This window comes from Orbicella faveolata, unplaced genomic scaffold (assembly GCF_042242905.1).
Source record: "Orbicella faveolata isolate gen_17 unplaced genomic scaffold, um_ofav_v1 contig_2, whole genome shotgun sequence".
Classification (NCBI taxonomy): domain Eukaryota; kingdom Metazoa; phylum Cnidaria; class Anthozoa; order Scleractinia; family Merulinidae; genus Orbicella; species Orbicella faveolata.
This window is the reverse complement of record NW_028301547.1, coordinates 25,684,503-25,705,629: the sequence shown is the minus strand read 5'-3', so window position 1 is coordinate 25,705,629 and position 21,127 is coordinate 25,684,503. Positions and strand designations below refer to the sequence as shown.

At 38.5% G+C, this 21,127-nt stretch overlaps 1 protein-coding gene across 1 annotated transcript; it reads right to left on the bottom strand.

Annotated features, from left to right (window-relative positions):
• Positions 1–850: 850 nt before the first annotated feature.
• On the bottom strand, positions 851–20,685 carry LOC110049859 (WD repeat domain phosphoinositide-interacting protein 2-like). Its single transcript, XM_020755698.2, has 17 exons — positions 20,514–20,685; positions 20,333–20,415; positions 17,302–17,405; positions 16,686–16,751; positions 16,216–16,272; positions 15,545–15,584; positions 7,789–7,850; positions 7,285–7,320; positions 6,206–6,298; positions 5,572–5,642; positions 5,366–5,473; positions 4,070–4,145; positions 3,433–3,490; positions 3,198–3,225; positions 2,529–2,636; positions 2,400–2,436; positions 851–1,583 (listed from the first exon to the last, which is right to left on the bottom strand). The coding sequence occupies exons 1-17, from the start codon at positions 20,582–20,584 to the stop codon at positions 1,350–1,352; spliced, it is 1,332 nt and encodes a 443-aa protein (XP_020611357.1). The 5' UTR covers positions 20,585–20,685; the 3' UTR covers positions 851–1,349.
• Between the last annotated feature and the right edge of the window lie 442 nt (positions 20,686–21,127).

Genomic DNA, 21,127 nt, shown 5'->3' with positions numbered 1-21,127 from the left:
TCAAATTGCGTGGGAAGGCCATCATCTTGTGACTCCCTGGTAACATATTTACAAACACAGCTTGCCATTAAGTTCCCTCCGCTGTCTTCTCGTCAGTATAACTGGGCCGTTCTGGTCCTGTTAGTGTGGTTTCCAACCTGCATGTCCAGTATTTCAGCCAATTCACTCGCTGTTAGAGATGACTGTGAGTCCCCTTCCACAATCACAACTTTTGTTACCAGATCTGTGGGTAACAAAGTTCCCTTCTTTAATTTGGCAACCGCGTTCTGCGTTTGCTTCGGGTAATTCACAATGTATTCTTTCGTCACCAAAACTTGCTTCTGCATAATGTAAGTAGCTCGTGAGATCGGCAAGAAATTTCTTCCCAAGACGTCGTTTCCTTCACACACAATTTCAAAACCTCGGGTGTTTCTCGACTGTCTTAAACGTGGATTAAACAAGTTGCAAAGAAGGTTGTCACTCTAGACTCTCGTGTATCGAGTTTGCACAGACATAGAAAACAGCTTCGCCCCAGCTTGTGTACTATTTTGTGGGAATGAGGGTGGTCTTAATAACAACAAATAACAACAATCTGATTGGCTGACAGTCACCTGGCACCTGTTAATGCCAGTGGTGATATCATATTGACTGTTGCCAGCTTTTTCATCACCTGATTATATCCGACTGGGCACTTTAAATGCTGTTTATATCAACAATGAACCAAATTTATCATTTGGCTCCTTCAAGGGAAAAACAACAATTAGCGGGATAACTTTCGCCAACCCATTTTACAAGTATCGGTCGGCCTCAAACCACAAACAAAACAATCAACAAATCTTGCTATAACTGTTTCGTTACTCTAAGACAACAATTTTATGCCATATACAATATATGTCTTTTTTTTTTAATTAAGGACTTTGGATAATCAGATAGATACATGTTCTCTTGTCATATCAACTTGATAACTTAAAAATGCTATTTGCCATTTCCTACCCAAAACTCTCGCTCACATGCAAGCAAATAAAATCAATGTCTTCTGCAACTTGAGGGAGGTTTTTTTTTATAACTCGCTGTAAAACCTGGCGCTACTCCGAAAAAAATTTCCACTGATCGCCTATTTTCGACGATTTTTCTGGCGTTATTGTTTGGTCAAGTGCAGAACACATCAAACGGTATAGCATTGTTGGCAAACTTGGCGCAATAAAATGAAGACGAATTCTTGAAGAGCCAAAACTGTCACCAAATGGCAATCGAATGTTCAACACGAGACAGACGGTTTTGCGTCAAAGGTAATAAAAACCAAGACCGTCTGCACAGGGTTTTTATTATTAAAAGCTCAGAAAAAAATACCAAGCTTTATATCGGAGAAGTTAGTCGTTATGTACGGTCAGCGGTGGGTACTCAGATTCGTCATCCAATCTCAAGTTTCCAGATCCCTGAGGGTCACCAAAGGCAGTGGCGGTTTGGGAAAAATCACCCGTGGCTACTCCTGAAGGTGGAGAGTTTTGACTGGTCTGTGAAGATGCCCGGGCTCTCGTGTCTTGGGATTCTTCTTCCTTGTTTGATGGAGAAGAACTGGGGTCTGTGGGGGAGTTCTCTTCTTCCTGAAATTAGACACGCAATTATTAAGTAACTCATTTTTATTGCTTAGTTCGTAGTGAATAGGAGTAATGTTCTGAAGCTGGTTCTTCAAAGTTAGAGTAAGCCAAAGAAGGATTATCAAAATCAATAATCTGAGTTATCCATGATCACATGTTTCCCGTCATTTTTCGCATAACACATTAAACTTTAAACATCTCTGATAATCACAAAAAGTATCAGAGTGCCAAGGTATTTAGCACTGCTTGGCTAATTGTGAACACTACATCACCAGACAAATATTGAAAATTGAACAGAAATTTGATAAAAATCCCAACTGGTTGGAGGCTGACAAGTTGAATTAACAAAACGTGGAGGAGGAGGAACACCCAACACAAATCCATCAAATGGCAGGGAGGAGGATTGCAAGACAAGCACCCTAACCACTGGGCCACGTCGTCGTCGTCGTCGCCGCCGCCGCCGCCGCCTCCTCCTCCTCCTCCTTCTCCCTCTACCCTTGACTCTTACTCCTTCCTTCTTTTCGAAACGACAGAAACAAGGACTGCGGGTTAACTCATCCGCATTGTGGATTAGCGTTTATGAGCTTGGAACAACGGGCCCGATCTGACAGTGTTTTATGAATGCGAATCGATGAACACAACGTTCAAAGAACGTTCAAACAGTTTTAAACCAGCAAAAATGTCAAAAAACATTCTTATTTTTCCAGTAGACAAAAGGATCTCATGATACTTGATTTTAGAAAACGGCAACAGTTTTTATTTTTGGAATTCGCTCTTCGTGAAAAAAAGATGACAGGCGTAATATTTTAGAGTTTTACTCACCAAGGGTTTATCAAGACCTTCAGCTTGACCAATTAACCTGAAAACACAATATCAAACGTAAAACTGAAAATACACCAAAAAGCAAACCAACTGTGCGTAGCGTTGTTAAAACAAAATACAGAACCTTACCTATGTTGCTTGAGAAGCGTACAGTCCCCTCCCTCCTCGGGGTCGATATTGTAGATGTAAAGGTAACCGTCTGCGCTTGACACTAGCAGTCGAGGGAGCTTGCCGATCCTGTGGGGGAGAGGGAACGTCGTAATTAAAGGAGCTCAGTCATGGTATTTTGAATTATTTTGGCCATGTACAAAATTACCTTTAAATGAAAGAAAACCTGATAATAGTAGTTTACTAAGATGCAAAAACACCTAGGATATAATAACTAACCATAAAGGAACAAGGATGGTTAAGGATGGAGAAGATTAGCACGGATTACAAACGACGAACTTGAAAAATATAGGCAAAACTTTCCAAGATGCGCAGACCGTGACGTAGCTCCTTTAAAAGCGTGTAAAAAAAAAAACAACTCATGTCCAAAAGGATAGTGGGTACTATACTCTAAGTACTGTCAGAGATCAATTCTAATTATTTTATTGCGCTTTGTGAGGAAATTTTGGGAGGGCTGGAGAAAACGTCTTCTCAATTGAAACAAAAACTAAGGAGTCAACGGAGAAGTAAAATCGTCAAAATCTATGCTAATTTAGACCGGGTATCCGAACCTCCTTCAGGGTTGCCATTTTCTTTGCTTTTACTTGATGAATTGTTAATAAGATCGAGAAAATTATTTCATATACTTACATTGCTATGGCGCAGACGTTTCTAAGACCTGGAAGAAAAATGAAAATCTATTAATCGATATACTTGGAAATTGACAAACAAGGCTGCACTTACAACAGCGTCATCATAATTTCAAGCTTAATATCGGGAAAATTCAAAACCACGCGAATAACTTGCAAAAAAATAGTCTTCTGCTAGGCTAAGAGAGCACCAGACTTGTGATGAAACTGAGATAAGCTCCAGGTTACTACCGTACCTGCTTGTGGTAATCTGACGCTAGCAAAAGCTCTCTCTTGGTTGAAAACCTCAGCGACCTGCCAATGGTTTAAAAGAAATTGAGACATGAGAAAGAGGTTTTTTCCAGTACGGTCAGCGACACAGGCGTAAATCGGAAAACCAAATTCAAGTTCTGCAGCTAGAAGTTGAACCTACTCCAAGTTATTTTGGCTAAGGGCAAAATTATTTTTGAACTAAGGGACAAAAAAAAGCTACCAAAAATAGTAGTTTACTAAGATATAAAAACACCAAAGAGATAACAATAAACCATGAAGAAAGGATGGTAAGGGATGGAGACGATTATAAACACGGATTACAAACAAAGAACTTGAAAAAATTAGGCAAAACCTCTTCAACATGCGTAAACCGTGACTTAGCCCCTTTCAGAGAGTTTTGGAGAAAAACTTAAAAAGATAGTTTTGGTGAACGAAATCGCACTTTGAGAACAAAGTGTATTCCACCTTCCGTGCCATTTTTATATCTGTACAGACTAAATTCCTAACTGCATTGTTCCTAGACCAGTTCTAGCCTTCTCTCCGTCAGGCAACGTAGCGTTGACAGAGAGAGGGTCAGGCCGGAACTCGACTACAGTGTTCCAAGCACCAACACATACTTACATGAACCGGAAGATAGCTACTGGGATTTAGCGCTTTGCCAAAATAACCCATCAAACCGCCTGCTTCATCTGTAGGCCTAGAATTTGCAGAAACGATCAAGAATTGTTGATACACGTTAACAAGGTGAAACTCCACATTAGCGAAATATAGTAATACATAGCAAAAAATAAACAAAAGTTATGCATCAGTCAATTCCAGCAGTGCCCATCCCCCCCCCCCCCCACGGGCAACCGCGGGGCATTTGCTCACGTTGTTAGTCCCGGGGGTGGGGCATCGCTGCCCGGGGGCTGGGCATTTGCGTACCCCGGGGCGATCCCCGGGCATTCGACACACGTGTTTTGGAAAGTGCCATGGATGAGTTCATCGGGAAAGACTAATAGCTTGTTCGTCAGGGACTAGAGAAACTTGCAGATGTTTTTAAAGGTATGTTTTCTCAATTTTAGATATTTCTTCATTACTTGTAAGCATATAAATACAAGCGACAAGGTGAACTATATTTTGTTTATCACAAAACAATCACTGACGTGAACACGACTATTTCGCATTTCGCATTCAAACCTAGCCTAGCATTTTTAAATTCATGAAAGTGGAGTTAAAATACGTAAGGTTTGCGAATTCAAATGATGCGATCTTCAAGACAGATCCTGCGAACTTAAAATGCAATGCATCTTCATTTAAAATGTCTTGATTCTTCACAGAAAAAGTAGCCTGCGAATGCCGTCCGCCGCAATCCCAGCTATCCTCTAGCAAACTGTTTAAAACAAATATAAAGAAATAAATATAATCAGAATCAACTAACACGTACTGTTGTCCTTGAAGTCTAGCCGTTGCATTAAAATACTGAACAGTTGACCGTTTTATTCACTGATTAATTGAAAAACTGCGGAGGTGTTGGAAGGCGACAATCCCGGGGGCGGGGCATTTGCCCTCTTTCTTCGTCCCCACCCCGGGGCATTTAGACAGCTTATGTGTCCCACCCCGGGAAATTTGCCCATTTTTTAAAAAAAAAATGCTAATGCCCGGGGGTTAGCCCGGGGGGGGGGGGGGATGGGCACTGCTGGAATTGACTGACGCATTATCCTGTGAAATAAATTTGAAAGTAGCCTAGTGAAAAGGTTTCCCTGTGATTTGAGTTTCGACCTGGAAAAATTTCAAAATCCTTAAGATAGCTCTACAAAGATTCGTTTAGAGTCTTTCTCTGATTGATTTTCATTGACTTGTACACAAAAATTCAATCAAATTTTGGGGCTGAAACTCGGATATTTCCAAAAAAAAAAAGAGGCAGATAGTACTTACTCGTTCTTTGGAGCTTCAAGTTTGAAAATGTGCACAGTTTCTGTATTGCTTGAGGCACACAGGAATAGCGAGTCATGACTGAATGCCAGTGAGTTAATGGTAACACACCTAAACGAACACACAAGGATAATCACATTGTCAATACTATACCTTCACTATGTTGAGAATGAAATAATACCACTGAGCCGGTAAAAAGTCTGTAATACCGTTTTACTCCTCGTCGAAATTCATAAAGCTTTATTCCATCTGGAATTGAAAACACCCTAATAACTGTTCCCTGCAGAAAAAAAACAGATTATATCAGTTAGTAACCGTTCATTTATATTGAGCCTGGGAGGGAATAAAGTTCTGGAGAAATAAATTGTTCTTGCTTTTTTTTTTGGTGGGGGTGGGGGTGGGGGGGTGGGGGAGTCTATTTGGCCTCAATCTGATAAAACGGGAGTCAGTAGCTTACAACACGGTGTTATCTTTAAAAAAAGTCAAGTGATCTATCCGGTTATCACATATTCAAGCCTACAATTATTGTGGTTATAAGTTAGATCTTTTCCATATTCAAGCACGGAATACTATTAAATGCATCTGCCACAAGTCTTAGAAGTGTGTTAGTGTTAGATACTGTGGCGGGAGGTTTTTTTTCCACGTGTCACTTCTTAGGTTAGCGTGGGAAGGGTAATTCTTTTGTTTTCTTTCTAGTGGGGTTAAGAATATGTAAGAAACAATACTTTATATTTTAAATCATTTCATTCTAAAATGTCTGTAAACATGTCAGGTAAGGAAACTGTCCTACCAGTGGTTTTGAAATGCATTTTTAATACTAATTTACTAAAAAGAACTTCTCACCTTTTCTGACGCTGTTGATAGCTTTGTGCCAGCACTGTTAAATGCCATGGCAGCTACAGGTGAATCATGAGCTGGAATCATTGTGACTGCCCTCTAAAAAGGAAAAACAAAATACCGGAGAGCCTGAATATACAAGATTCTATGGAATGCTAGTATAAATCTACTAGTGTTCTAGCACAAATGCCATTCTCTGATTGGCTACACAACTCACTATCTATTCTGTGATACATAGTGAGTAGCACAGCAGTGTGCCCTAGCTAATAAAATGACAGCCGCTTGTCTGTGTCTGTGAGGAGGATTTCAATAAAGTTTTGAATGACTAGTAGATTTGTACTGAAACAATTAGATTATTCTCTCTTGATTTCTATATACTCAGGCTGTGCCCTGATCATCTATCATGCAATAGAAATCTCGAGCTCATAATCTAATTGTTAAGATGGATTCCTCTCAAAGTTCAAGCAATAAGTGCAAAAAGTATTTACTAAAAATCTGCTCACAGCACAGTAACTTTTTGAATACTATTTAAAGCAACTAACTTTCGTTAATTTCTCTAAGTGACCCTGCAATTAAATTCTCAAGCATTCTCGAGAACGTTAATGTCAAACCTCGTAAGAATGCTTGAAGTGTGTGTTGTGCTTTGAACTAACGCGAAACGTCTGTTTTAACTGAAATATAGAAAACTTCAAGTTCAATTTTCTCTTGTGGGGTCAGCTTGAGAGCTTAAGTCTTGATAAGTTCTTCTTAACTGTATTCAAAATATTACCATGCCATGAGGTTTTTCTGGTAACTTAATTTTTGCCATTATAGCTCGAATGTTCTGCAGAAATCATCTTAAACAGTATCTTTACTTTGCAATTCTATACTTTCCTGTTATTACAGGTATGTCTAATAGGTAACCAGAAATATTAGGTACAATTTATCATCTTTGCACTTATCAAGGTACATATAAATAGTACACGCGTATTTCTCCTTGAAACAAACCGATTGCCCGAGACACGCTAGCGCTTGAGTTCTGATTTTGATTCAGGGAAAGCAAAACTGTGGAAGTCTTTAATCACGACATCACTTTCATTACCTACCAAATTTACACAATCAAATATCTGGACTTCACCAATCTGTAAACAAAACAAAATTACAACAACTAAAATTGACATTTAAATTTATCAAAATTGTAACCATTATTATTTTAATGAAGTACCACCACGTGGAATTGTCTAGTGGTTAAAGCATTTTCAGATCAGGACTCTGGATTGAGTGGTCTGGGTTTCAGCCCTGGCTTGGGTCACTGCACTGTGTTCTTAGGCAAGGTACTTTCAAACTGTTTACAAATGATTACTGAAAAATTGTTAAGGCCATAGATCTGTAAACAAGGTTTTAGTGGGGAAGGGGTATCTGTGATGAACTAGTATCCCATCTGGGAAGGGGGAAGAACAATACCCTACAGGAGTTAGTAAGAGCAGCCTCTGGAATCTGGTGATAAGGACTGACCTATTTATTAGCTTCCCAAGCATTAAAAAAAGATTCTATCCTTATCCTCAAATTAAACAAGGATTAAAAACACAAATGCTCAGATACATGTGTACCTGATTGCTTCCAGGATATGCAAGGTAGCAGTTATCAGAGTTGACAGACAGAGCACATAGACCTAAGAAAAAGAACACCTTTCAGCAATGTTCTGTGCTAAATTTAAACAATTTGTGTCAAAATTAGTTTTTTTAAAAATCTGAATTAAAGTAAAAATGCTATTCCACAGTGTGACTGTATATTAAACCAAAGTTACATGTATTTCAACATCATCATGGAAAACACTCTTCCCCTGCCTCTAAAGGCAGAGACATTATTCAAAAAAAATATTGAAATTCTTTTAACCATGTGGCTTAGGATTAATCCCTTTGCCACCCTCTCATGTCTAGTTTTAATACTTGATATCTTTCACTACCCCTTAAGGTAATTCCCCTGAAATAAAACTGCCTATAGATTTTTGTTCAAATTTTGTCCACTAAATATTTATCATATGAGAACTTTAATTATAAAATAAAAAAGGGGGTGCCTGTGCTCGTTAAGGAGCAATGAGGCATTAAAAATGTCCCATTTTAGCATTATTTAATGCTTATTACAAGAATGCATTCCAAGTTATTGTAAACTCTTTGTGAGCCCAGACTCATGAAAACAAGCCTCAAACTACAGTCATTACTTGTGTCGGACACAAATAAACTTTTTAAGTTTGATTTTGACAGACAGCTGAATCCTTGTTAAAATATTGGAACCAAATTGCTTGTCACAGCTATCAAACTGCAAAATAGAAAGACTACAGTGCAGCTGCTATTTTCCTTATTTATTCAATTTTCAACAATAGAAATCAGATCAGTCTTTTCCCATGCAAAGCTAATGATTAGTTGATTAAAATGACTGGAAAAAAATTTGGGGTGCCCGAGCTCGTTAGTGAGCTAAAGCCATTTTTCAACTGACAGAACTCAATATCAAGGCAATCCACCATGTTTTCAATGTGCATGTGCACAAACGCATGCTAATGACGCCATAAATTATGTGCAGTAAGGATGCGCAATGCAAATGTGAGGAATCACCTTAAGGTTACAGTATACCTTCGCATCGGCAATTTTCTTCAGATTTGGCTTTTTGGTTCAAAGTAGTGGTCAAAGAATAATCTCTAATTTCAGAAATTTTTTTTTGAAAAGGCTAAATACTGGCAGAGAGAAGGCGGTTTTTCGTTTTCGCCAGAAGTAAAAGTTTACTTCTTGATTGACAGCCCTATGGCACATATGCAATCAACTGAGATGATTTTGCAGGAATTACCTGTACAGATGTCATGAATTGGCTACTCAGTTGATCAGCATTGTTGCTCTAACTACCAAGCATTTTTGGTATTACGTGTAACTCTATTAAGTTATAAGTAAACATAGATCATGTTAAAAACATAAACCAGTTCGAAAAAGTGAAAACAGCGAAGAACAAATCAAAATACATCAATGAGTGAAGAGAAGAAAGTTCGCCACGCAGATGAAGCTATAGCCATTGTATAAGGCGGGCAAAAAATTCGTGGTAAGAGAAAAGAAAGGTTCCGTAAAAATTTTGGAACTTGACAGCAATAACAGGGATATGTTGACAGAGACTCTTCTGATGAGTCCGATATCAACGAATCGTCAGACTCAATGAGACCATTTAAGATATTATCCATGTACAGTTGACCACACACAGTCGCTCCATAGTGCTTTCTTTTGTTTGTTTTCTTCGCCCAGCCACTCTAGCATTCATATCCTTTTTAGTCTTCCCCATTTTGCCAGACCAGCTTCAAGAAAAACCGAGCTACAGAAAAATTATTTCACCTCCTTTGGCACCTTAAGTGCATTGCAAAACACAAGGGCTTTTTGGAGATTCACACGTAGTTTTCACAGGAGGTTAACGGTAGTAAACTTTCCCTGCACTGATTGGCTCAGTTATCTGAGAACCCAGTTGAAGGCATTTGTGGGCAGAGTTTGTTTGTGAAGCAGAAGATTTTTCTCAGCACTGTTTTCTCAATAATTTTTTTCACTTGAAGAAGACACTTTAAAGAGTTACATGTATAACTCAAAGAGAATTTGTTCAATTGCCCTCAAATTTGGACAGTAGCTAGTTTAACATATACATTACAAAAACATGTCTGCAAATTGCAAATTTTGAAATATTTTTTCTTCAAGAGCGATTTTTGTATGATCACTCCACATTTTTTTTTAATCCTAGTTTGAAAATGTTCTGTAACTTATTACTACAATTGAATATGCCAAAACGCAGACACATTTTTTAAGAATGGCTGACTGTTAGGATCGAGAACCGCCGGTCAACGACCCATTTGGTAAACCGCTCATATTTTGCCCAAAGATACCCTTAGGTGACCTAATTCTAAAAATCATATTTCAAGGTTCCAGCGAATTTTTATTTTTCAGAAATTCGCGAAAATTTGAAAGCGCGGTCAAAGTGCGGTTTTTCGTGTAATAAAATGACCGAAATAACGTGCGAGGACGAAGCGCTGGTAAAGTCTTAAAATAAATTCAATTGACTTCAAACTTCACACAAATGTGGAACAACCACTCTAATTTATTCCTCGCTTTAAACTAATCTCAGAGATGTTGATATAGTGGTTTTCCGAACCATTTTAAAAATACCTATGAAGCGTGTGAAAAATAACGGCAAAATATAGGTCATGTTTAACAGCATAAAAATGCATCTGGTACCTCACTTTCCGATTATTTTACTTTACAGCCTAGAAATATCATTATTAAACATATATCATGCCAAGTTTCATGCTCGAACTCGCAGTATTTCCCTTTGAGAAAAACGAAAATCTATGTCAATGTGCTGGGCGCAAATAACACAATAATTATACACGAACAAGAGACAAATCAGTTTCAACGGCGAAAGTAATAGGCCATCATTCATTAAAATCCCGTCAATTCACTGCTATCAGTAGAAACATAATGTCCACTACATAGAAACTGTTTTTAGACGTTTTCGAAACATTGCGCGTTAACTTTGTTTAATTTCCTGTTCGCCGTCATGTCTAGTCTGTCATCGCGTGTATTTCATTAATGTAAACAACACTGTGAATGGTTTTCACAACAAACGCAAGAGATTTCCTGTAACCTTAATGTTTTCGGTTCACCAAAACGCTTTAAGTTCGTTAAGACACAATAATGGGTCAACTTGGAATGCTGTTTAGCATTAAGGACGTTAAAGGACTGTAAATTAATCGAGTTGAAATATCTTGAAGCAAATCAAAATCGCGCCCTTATTCTAATTTGGCAAACAGCCGACCTCCGTTCAAGTTCAAGAAGTCGAGAGGTTAATTCGGCAATGTATTACCGGTACAACAACAAAATCAAACCGAGGTCACAAAAGTGTAAGTTTAAAAGTGTAGTGGCAAGTCCCAAATAAATTTCGCCTATGTAAAATGGAAACAAGAAGTGAAACGCTCTGCCCCGAAACAAATAAACAAACTATTAATACGACTAATTTAATCCGAAAATGTTACAGAAAACATACCTAAAAGCCGTCGATTCCCCTCAATACCACTCCACATTGCTTTAAAGAGCCCAAGCTTTCTGCTGTAAGAATCAGGGGCCTCAGGAATCTGTTTTTATCATATTGGCAACTATGCTGCGTGGCTGATATTCGAGACTCAGTAAAAGTTGTCACACAACCGTACGAGCAGCCCAGTCACGCTTTCACTGCCCTTGCGCAAATGTTCAACATTTCGCAATTTACCTAAACCGATTACAGGTTTAAAGTAGTGACAGTAGATTGAAATGCGCTTCTTAAAGCTGACCTATCCAGGAGCAATTATTTCTTGTTCTTGAATGGCTCTTAGTTGTAGCTACAGTCGGGAAGGGGGAGGGGGTACTCCTGGAAATTTCGGATATCTGTATGCAGTGGAAGATTAAGTGGTCTCCAGCTCTTAACGCCAACACTGACACACCAGATGATTCTCGAAGTATCACAGGGATCACTAAGCTAAATAATTTTGAGTTTAGCTCCGCTGAGTCAATTACCTGTTGGCGCGCATATTGCATTGACCGTGGACAGGTGGAAAAACAGTTAAACGGGAAAAGCCTGGTGCACATTGTAATTTAGCGTTGTTCAACACGCAATCGGTCAGGTTGTAATGCTAATCGTATTTGACAGAATCTCAAGTTTTCTTTGGACACATACTGGGGTGACATACTCCTAGATGGGCGTGGCCGGGAGCCATGAGTCAAGTCAGTCAACTCGCAAAGCTTAACAGAAGAGTGATAGTGAACCACTGCTGGAAGGACTGCAGATTGTCCCTACGCTTTACCCTGATAGGCCTCTGTTTTATTCTAATGAACTAATGCTGTGACAATAATACTATTTAGCTTTACGAACATGCTAATTGTCAAGGGTTTCTTTTGCAATTTAGTCAGACATCGCTCTTTCTTTATTTCTGCTGGAAACATCGTTCTCTAAAGGAGACTTCAGGTCATTTTCTAAAAAGGCACGAACACTGCGACCCCAACATCGGTGCCATTATCAACGGGTGTGACCGAGAAAGCGTCTGGTGATGCTTCCATGGATAGTAACCATGCATGGCAGGAGTGTATTAATGTCTTCAAGGCAGCTGCATTCGTGTCTTTCATAGCCTGTCCACTTTAGAGAGGCACTTGTCTCTGGAGAAATATACTCAGTCACTGGAGAGACATTCCCTTATGGACTTAGCCAAAATGTGCTACAAACCCTGCTTGGAGCAAGCGTTGGCGCGTTACTCAAAGCCACAATAGGTCACCAAGAAGCCCTTGTTGTTTCAAAAGAGGGTTGGACTCTCAGGGCAGTCAGTGACAAGCAGCACTCGTATCTTATGGCAAAATTCCGCACTGGTCAAACGACAGGCCGAAAGCTTGACGCCGAAATGGTGGCGCGGGAAATGCGCAGAGCCCAGGATCCTTATAATATTCGTCTTTTTCAGGTGCTAGTTTTTCGGGGCGGGGAGGATCGTTAAATTTTTGTAGAGAGGGAGAGGGAGTAGAGGAGGAAGACCCTTTAGAGGAAAACCTCATGGCCGAATCGTCTCAACCTCGTTCCTAGGGTCTCTCATCTTACCGCACCCTGGAGCGTATTCCAGTCCGGCGGAAAGATGAGAGACTCTAGGAACGAGGTTTGAATCACCCTTTTGATTTGAGGCACCCTTTCCAAATTTGCTGCAACGATTAATTTACCTTTATCGACTTAAAATTAGATGATCTAATGCATTTTGTTTCCAACACTGCGCGTAGACGCAGCGCAACAGTGCCTTAACAAACTAATCACTCTAGAACATCTGAAAACATAGATCTCCCAAACAGCTTACTTTCCTGAAAATAGTTTTTCACAAAGAACTACTTATTTATCATTTTTTGGTATCATTGTCACAGCATCAGTTCATTAGAATAAAACAGAGGCCTATCAGGGTAAAGCGTAGGGACAATCTGCAGTCCTTCCAGCAGTGGTTCACTATCACTCTTCTGTTAAGCTTTGCGAGTTGACTGACTTGACTCATGGCTCCCGGCCACGCCCATCTAGGAGTATGTCACCCCAGTATGTGTCCAAAGAAAACTTGAGATTCTGTCAAAGACGATTAGCATTACAACCTGACCGATTGCGTGTTGAACAACGCTAAATTACAATGTGCACCAGGCTTTTCCCGTTTAACTGTTTTTCCACCTGTCCACGGTCAATGCAATATGCGCACCAACAGGTAATTGACTCAGCGGAGCTAAACTCAAAATTATTTAGCTTAGTGATCCCTGTGATACTTCGAGAATCATCTGGTGTGTCAGTGTTGGCGTTAAGAGCTGGAGATCACTTAATCTTCCACTGCATACAGATATCCGAAATTTCCAGGAGTACCCCCTCCCCCTTCCCGACTGTAGCTACAACTAAGAGCCATTCAAGAACAAGAAATAATTGCTCCTGGATAGGTCAGCTTTAAGAAGCGCATTTCAATCTACTGTCACTACTTTAAACCTGTAATCGGTTTAGGTAAATTGCGAAATGTTGAACATTTGCGCAAGGGCAGTGAAAGCGTGACTGGGCTGCTCGTACGGTTGTGTGACAACTTTTACTGAGTCTCGAATATCAGCCACGCAGCATAGTTGCCAATATGATAAAAACAGATTCCTGAGGCCCCTGATTCTTACAGCAGAAAGCTTGGGCTCTTTAAGGCAATGTGGAGTGGTATTGAGGGGAATCGACGGCTTTTAGGTATGTTTTCTGTAACATTTTCGGATTAAATTAGTCGTATTAATAGTTTGTTTATTTGTTTCGGGGCAGAGCGTTTCACTTCTTGTTTCCATTTTACATAGGCGAAATTTATTTGGGACTTGCCACTACACTTTTAAACTTACACTTTTGTGACCTCGGTTTGATTTTGTTGTTGTACCGGTAATACATTGCCGAATTAACCTCTCGACTTCTTGAACTTGAACGGAGGTCGGCTGTTTGCCAAATTAGAATAAGGGCGCGATTTTGATTTGCTTCAAGATATTTCAACTCGATTAATTTACAGTCCTTTAACGTCCTTAATGCTAAACAGCATTCCAAGTTGACCCATTATTGTGTCTTAACGAACTTAAAGCGTTTTGGTGAACCGAAAACATTAAGGTTACAGGAAATCTCTTGCGTTTGTCGTGAAAACCATTCACAGTGTTGTTTACATTAATGAAATACACGCGATGACAGACTAGACATGACGGCGAACAGGAAATTAAACAAAGTTAACGCGCAATGTTTCGAAAACGTCTAAAAACAGTTTCTATGTAGTGGACATTATGTTTCTACTGATAGCAGTGAATTGACGGGATTTTAATGAATGATGGCCTATTACTTTCGCCGTTGAAACTGATTTGTCTCTTGTTCGTGTATAATTATTGTGTTATTTGCGCCCAGCACATTGACATAGATTTTCGTTTTTCTCAAAGGGAAATACTGCGAGTTCGAGCATGAAACTTGGCATGATATATGTTTAATAATGATATTTCTAGGCTGTAAAGTAAAATAATCGGAAAGTGAGGTACCAGATGCATTTTTATGCTGTTAAACATGACCTATATTTTGCCGTTATTTTTCACACGCTTCATAGGTATTTTTAAAATGGTTCGGAAAACCACTATATCAACATCTCTGAGATTAGTTTAAAGCGAGGAATAAATTAGAGTGGTTGTTCCACATTTGTGTGAAGTTTGAAGTCAATTGAATTTATTTTAAGACTTTACCAGCGCTTCGTCCTCGCACGTTATTTCGGTCATTTTATTACACGAAAAACCGCACTTTGACCGCGCTTTCAAATTTTCGCGAATTTCTGAAAAATAAAAATTCGCTGGAACCTTGAAATATGATTTTTAGAATTAGGTCACCTAAGGGTATCTTTGGGCAAAATATGAGCGATTTGCCAAATGGGTCGTTGACCGGCGGTTCTCGATCCTAACAGTCAGCCATTCTTAAGCACTTTGGGCCCTGAAATGAGGAAAAAGTAAGATTGGCGAAAAACAAAATTGGCTTTGACTTGTAGCTTTCGAAAGGTGATTCGAGCACTCGCATTTAGTGGTCATGAAAAATTCAACAATTCATTTTATTTCAAAATTCTTGGTATGGTTTGATAGCCAGCTCTATAAGCTTTAATTTGATATGGGGTTTAGGTAACTACGGCTTAAACTGCATGCACTACATCGCTTGCACGCGAGACACCCCTGAAGGTATACGGTAACCTTAAACATTTTACACTGCCATCTGTACTAATCTGTTCCTGACCTGTAAAGATGAACAAAATAACCAGTTCTAATAACATATACAAACCTGATGGATTAGGCGGTGTATCTCTTATTGTGTGTAGAACCTGAAAAAAAAGAAGCAAATATTGCAAGTTACAAATGGAAATCAGTGCTAAATTATTAGCACTTGTTAAAATATGTCATCAATACAGTATTCTAGAAAATGCTTGTCATAAAGGTTATCAAATGAATGAAACTTGGTGATAAATCACAAGACACTTTGGCAACAAAGATAGCTTCAAATTGAGCAAAATTGAACAATCACTGCTCATATAGTAACTGAGAGACAACTTTAAATAAATTGTTATGTGACCAGCTTCCGAAATGGGGAAGATGAACCAAATCTTGTGCTGTGATTGGCTAACTGAGCTATCCTGCCCACTTGAGATTTAACCCTCTGCTTCCCCCCAAGAAAATAATGATCCTTATGCCATAAAGTAAAAATATTAAGGCATTTAATAAATATTGACCAAGCTTGTTTCATCAAGATGCCTGGGTAGTGGCTTTGTTTCTTTTTTTGTTTATAGTCCTCAATAATTAAGAGCAAAAAAGAACTTGGCCAATGTTCCAGCCAGTTTGACCTCATACTTGGTTGTGTTACATTTAAAGCATTAATCTATGTGATACATTTATTTAGAGCTAGAGGTTACCACAAGAAATGAGCAGTCAGTACTAAATAATAAGGAACTTGTTTACCTTCATATCCCTAATATTGTGAATGTATAAACTTTCTTCTAACACAACCAGCAGCCTCTGAAAAAGTTGTGAGTAAATAGCATTTAAAAATAAGGACAAAAAAAGAATTGGCTTCTGAGAGAATCAGATTTCCCCACCTACTGTGTTGTGTATAATACTTTCACCACTCAAGATACATTAACTAACAGCTTTCCAATACAAGGATGGAAAATTCATTTAGTTAGCACACCTGCCCAATGAGTTTGTTGTCAGCTTCTGAACAATGTTCACATTAAAATATAGCTATTGGTTATATAACTATTGATTATATAACTATTGGTTTGGCATTGGTCCTGAAAAGCCCCAATGGGGAGTGGCCAATCAAGTATACATTACATTACATTACAATCCTTCAATATAGCCTCGCCCTTAAACAGCATTTAAAGCTTATAGACCACACCAACATTATACATGTACCAGTATTGACTCACCACTCTGTTTAGTCTGACAGCTAAGATTGTGTTGGGATAACTGTAGTTGCATATTTCTGTGCCTTTCTACAAAACAAAGGAAATGATAAAAATTGTTTTTGTTTGAAAGATTAAAGTTGCAGTTTTCTTTCAATGCAAAGGAAAGACAAGATGACTTGTCTAACAGTTTTTAAGCAGGAGATCTGGTTAGTTTTATACAATGTTTGTTCCAGCTAGGTTAAAAATATAGAGTAAACTATTTCAAAGAAAATTATTACCAAGCAAATGGTAAAAATAATGAAAAGTTGATGACGCTTAAAAATGCTTGTTTGGGTGGGGGTGGGGGGTGGGGGTGCCTTGCTTAATATTTCCACCCAGGATTTGGGGTGTTTCATCTAATACTCAAGATTCAATAGTTGCTATTGGAAGAAGTTTAAAGACCTATATTTTTCTCACATACAATGTACATGGATGCAATGTTTAACAATCGCTAACCATTTTTAAAAAATGATAAACTTTAAATTATCCTACCATCATGTAATCAGAGAATGATGTCGCATGAATAGAGACAGAAACTTTGCATGTTGCTCACATACAGGGTACTGACAGACATGGTGATTTAAAATTTTCTCTTTACCTTGAAGTGGCAAACTTTGAGCTTTCTAGGTGCAGACAAGCTGACAATTGCCACAAGACTACTTGAAAATAATCTCTCTACTATGCAAATATCTTCTGTTTCTCCTAAACATGAGAAAAATATGCACCATAATTAACACCAACAGATATTCGAAATGAAGGTGAGCTGAATTGTAGAAAAAAGGGTTGCTATCTTGCAGCTTAATAATCATTTGAAGCTACTGGCATTACAGATGTCACATGAAGTCACACGATAAAATAAATTATAAGATATGCTGTTCTAAGAGGCACATCAATGGCTGACTCGTTAGTAGGCTCAACTCCATTTCAAGTGATCTGATTTTGAGCCCTGGCCAAAACTTCTGTACTCGAGTCAAAGTGATCCACTGTTGTAACACGGTAATCTCCTTTCGCATTCCATGTTACTCCAACTTTTGTCAGTTTCCCAAACAGCTCAGCATTAGTATTGAGTAGGGAGTGGGATTATAAAAATTTGGAAATCTGGAAATAGGTCTGGAGAAGTCAGAGGTCCACCAGAGTAAAATTATGACACGCAACACAGTATTGAAACAGTGCCAATTGGAGGTAATAAAAATGATGGCAAATGACATGACTTGTGTACTGATATTCTGATAGCACTGTAAACACCTTCAGAAATAAACAAGAAATCAAAACGTTTGGGATTTAGATGGGCGCATCATCTATGACAACCCTCACAGATTATCTGGGAGTCTCCTGGATACAGACGGAACCTCCCAGTCTACCGTACAGATCACCAAATCTCTTGGGCTGAGTTGTTCAATGTTTGGTTAAGCTATCCTAGGGTTAGCAAGAATTTTTATTTCAAATTTGCAACTTTTCCGTTTCTATTGTTTGTCCTTCAGTTTTAATTTTGAATAATCTCAAACTACACAGAACATGAACAGTGAAGAACAGAAAATTACAAAAAAATAAAATAAAATAAACAAACAGTGAAGAACATTTTTATACAAGAAAAATTTGTACCTTGGTTAATGTCTAATCCAGGGTTAGCATTAACGAGGGTCCCCAATAGGTTTGGCAGGATGCACGATTTGGCTTTTTTTCGCCATGATATTTGGGATTTGAGCTGAAAACAGGGATGGGAAGCAGGAATTACAATTACGAGCGGGAGCGGGATTTCGTGTTTTTATGGTGTTGGGATGCAGGATTCGCAAGGGGAACAGAGTGAGATACGGGATTTCAATTCTTACGTGACCTCATAAATTGTTATTGACCAGTGCAAAAAAACACAAGTTGGCAGAAACAAACCTTTTGTACATATAGCTGTGTCAGGTTTCTAGTAATAACAGAGTGAAAAGTAACGGCTTTGTACTCTGTCAGGTTCTGTTAAATGTGTTCATTATCGTTTAGTATCATAGGACTGTATGAGCTCTTTGAGTCCTATTGCGATCATTTGTGTAGCCTGCGTAGCTTGGCGGTTACGTTTTTAAGCAATTTGAGTACGATAAGAAAGCAGCGAAGCCGCGATAATGAGCACCAAAGCTGCGTTAAAAATTGCTTAAACCATCAAGCTACACAGGCTATCATTTGTGTTGAGCTCCGACATCAATGACATTTGTTCCTTTCTGACATTTTCGACTCTTGCAACTGTAATCTTGGCCTCACGATCCTTTCTAGTTTTTTCAGTCTTTCGACCTTTTCTAGAGTGCTTGTCTTGTTTTTGGCCAGGATGGCCACACTGAGTGACAGTGATAGTGATTTACCAAATGAAGTATGCAACATTATAAATTGTGTCACCATATATTACGAAAAGGATGCGCAAACAGGAATGCCTTCATTCAGAAAGAAACGTTCTGAGGTCAGATTTCAAGGAAAGTGAAGACGCTGAAAGTTTTGAAAGAAACTATCAAGTGTGTTTACGGGCCATCTCTTAAATATGGGAATGAATAATCTTTTTCTTTCACTGATACATGAATAAAAGACAACATAACAATAAACCACTTACAAAAAGAAACGTTACAATCATTTGTGCCAACTTATATGCTAGCCATTGAATTCTTTTTTTATCTTTTATGCGATATCTATTTTTAAAAAGTTTCTGGGTTAATAATTAAACTAACTATTAATGTAACAAATTAATAATTAACACAGAAGCGTCTTTGAAAAGTGGATGGGATCGGGATTTCCAGGCAAAAAAGGGCGGGATAGCGGGATTAACAAGAAAAAATGGTCAGGAAAGCAGGATCTGAGAACCCTATTGTGGACCCTCATTAACTGACTTTCAAAAAACCCAGCCCTGGACTGTTAACATGAAAGTGCATAATAAACATTTTTCAAAAATAATCTGGCAGATATTTGGCATTTTTGAGGGAAAATTTTGGATTTATTGATGCATTTTTTGGAAGATAATTGGCAGAGATCTACTTTAAGCAGCTTTTTTAGGGTAAAAAAAATGGTTATCTCCCGTATTTTGATTCTTAGGTCATGGCATCTTGGGACATAGATAACCCTCCTATTCTGACAGGACCTTACTTCAAGGACGTGCATCGATCAGTTTGAGGCTCACATTTATTGCAGTAAATCTACAGTGTGTATTCTAAATAATGATCGTCATGATGATAACGAAGTTAAAATGTCAAAAACCTAAATGTAAGTCAGTGAAATGACTCCTTACAACATGCTTATGGTAAAAGAAAATTATTCATAACAGTAATTAGAGATTCGCTGAATCGTGACAAAAAAAGGACAACAAAAAAACCGTTTGGGTCCTTCACATTTAAGACTTCGGAATCAGCTGATCGTTAGCATCAAGGAAGGCTTTATTCTTTTGTTTACGATTAAATGCAGCTCACGCAATAAAATCCTTAAAAACAACTGGCCTTTATTGTAACCCTGTTCCAACAATTAATGACTGCTGTCATGAAAAGGTTGAAAACCAATAATTACAAACGATGTTATTAAAATACCACTGCAAGATAAACGAAAATGACGACATAGGCTATAAAGTTATCCTCGCGAATGCATTGCCCTTCTTACATCCAAGCACTTACCATATTCATAAATCTCCTCTAACTTCTCCACAGAATTTAAAGAGAACAATTTATAGCCGACTTTTGATCCAACTGCCAGAGAACTAAAGAAAACAGAGATGCAAGAAGACAAGCAGTCAAAATGTATGAAGAAACATGAACAAAGAGTGACTCATCTTTCTTCGTTTGTAGAATCGCTTACCTACAGTCTTGATTAAAATTAACGCAGAGTAAGTTCCCCGTTGGATCTCCGCCATAAGCAGCGAGATTCATCGGTGACACTGAAGAATTTCACTCCAGTTTTCTTGATTTTTACTAGACTAGCAGAGGAGTTTATAACATTATCAACAATAACAAAACCTGCTAATGACATGCGCATGGCTGATTCAGAGATTTCAATTTTACCCACAATGCACTTAGCAAATATTTTCTAAATTTATTTATAATATAGATGGGACCCTGCGCGCGCTCTGATTGTTCAAAAACCCATGTTTTGTCAAGTATAAAACATAGAAAAAGCACGTTATCATAAAGCAAATGAAGAAGCCTAAGCCGTGTATTACGCGTGTTTTCTCTCTCGCGTTCTCCAATGCCCGTCGTGTTTTCTTACAGTGCAATACACGGCTTAGGCTTCTTTATTTGTTAGGGAAAAATTGTTTTGTCCTTCAATGTCCTTAAGGTGGCCGAACACAGTTTTCGCTTGCGCTTTTGCTGATGCAATTCAGCGCGCGCACAAGGATTGCAAAAAACAAACATGCCATCAATGGAGCGATCATTTTATTTACTCAACACCCGCAGTATCTGTGCTATTTTTCT

Excerpts from the sequence above, each read along its gene's own strand:
- LOC110049859 (XM_020755698.2), bottom strand. The coding sequence starts at position 20,584 with ATGAATCTCGCTGCTTATGGCGGAGATCCAACGGGGAACTTACTCTGC. Across the intron at positions 16,273-16,685 it reads CTGTCAGACTAAACAGAGTG|AGGCTGCTGGTTGTGTTAGA; the intron begins GTGAGTCAATAC and ends CAACTTTTTCAG. Across the intron at positions 2,437-2,528 it reads ACGCTTCTCAAGCAACATAG|GTTAATTGGTCAAGCTGAAG; the intron begins GTAAGGTTCTGT and ends TTGTGTTTTCAG.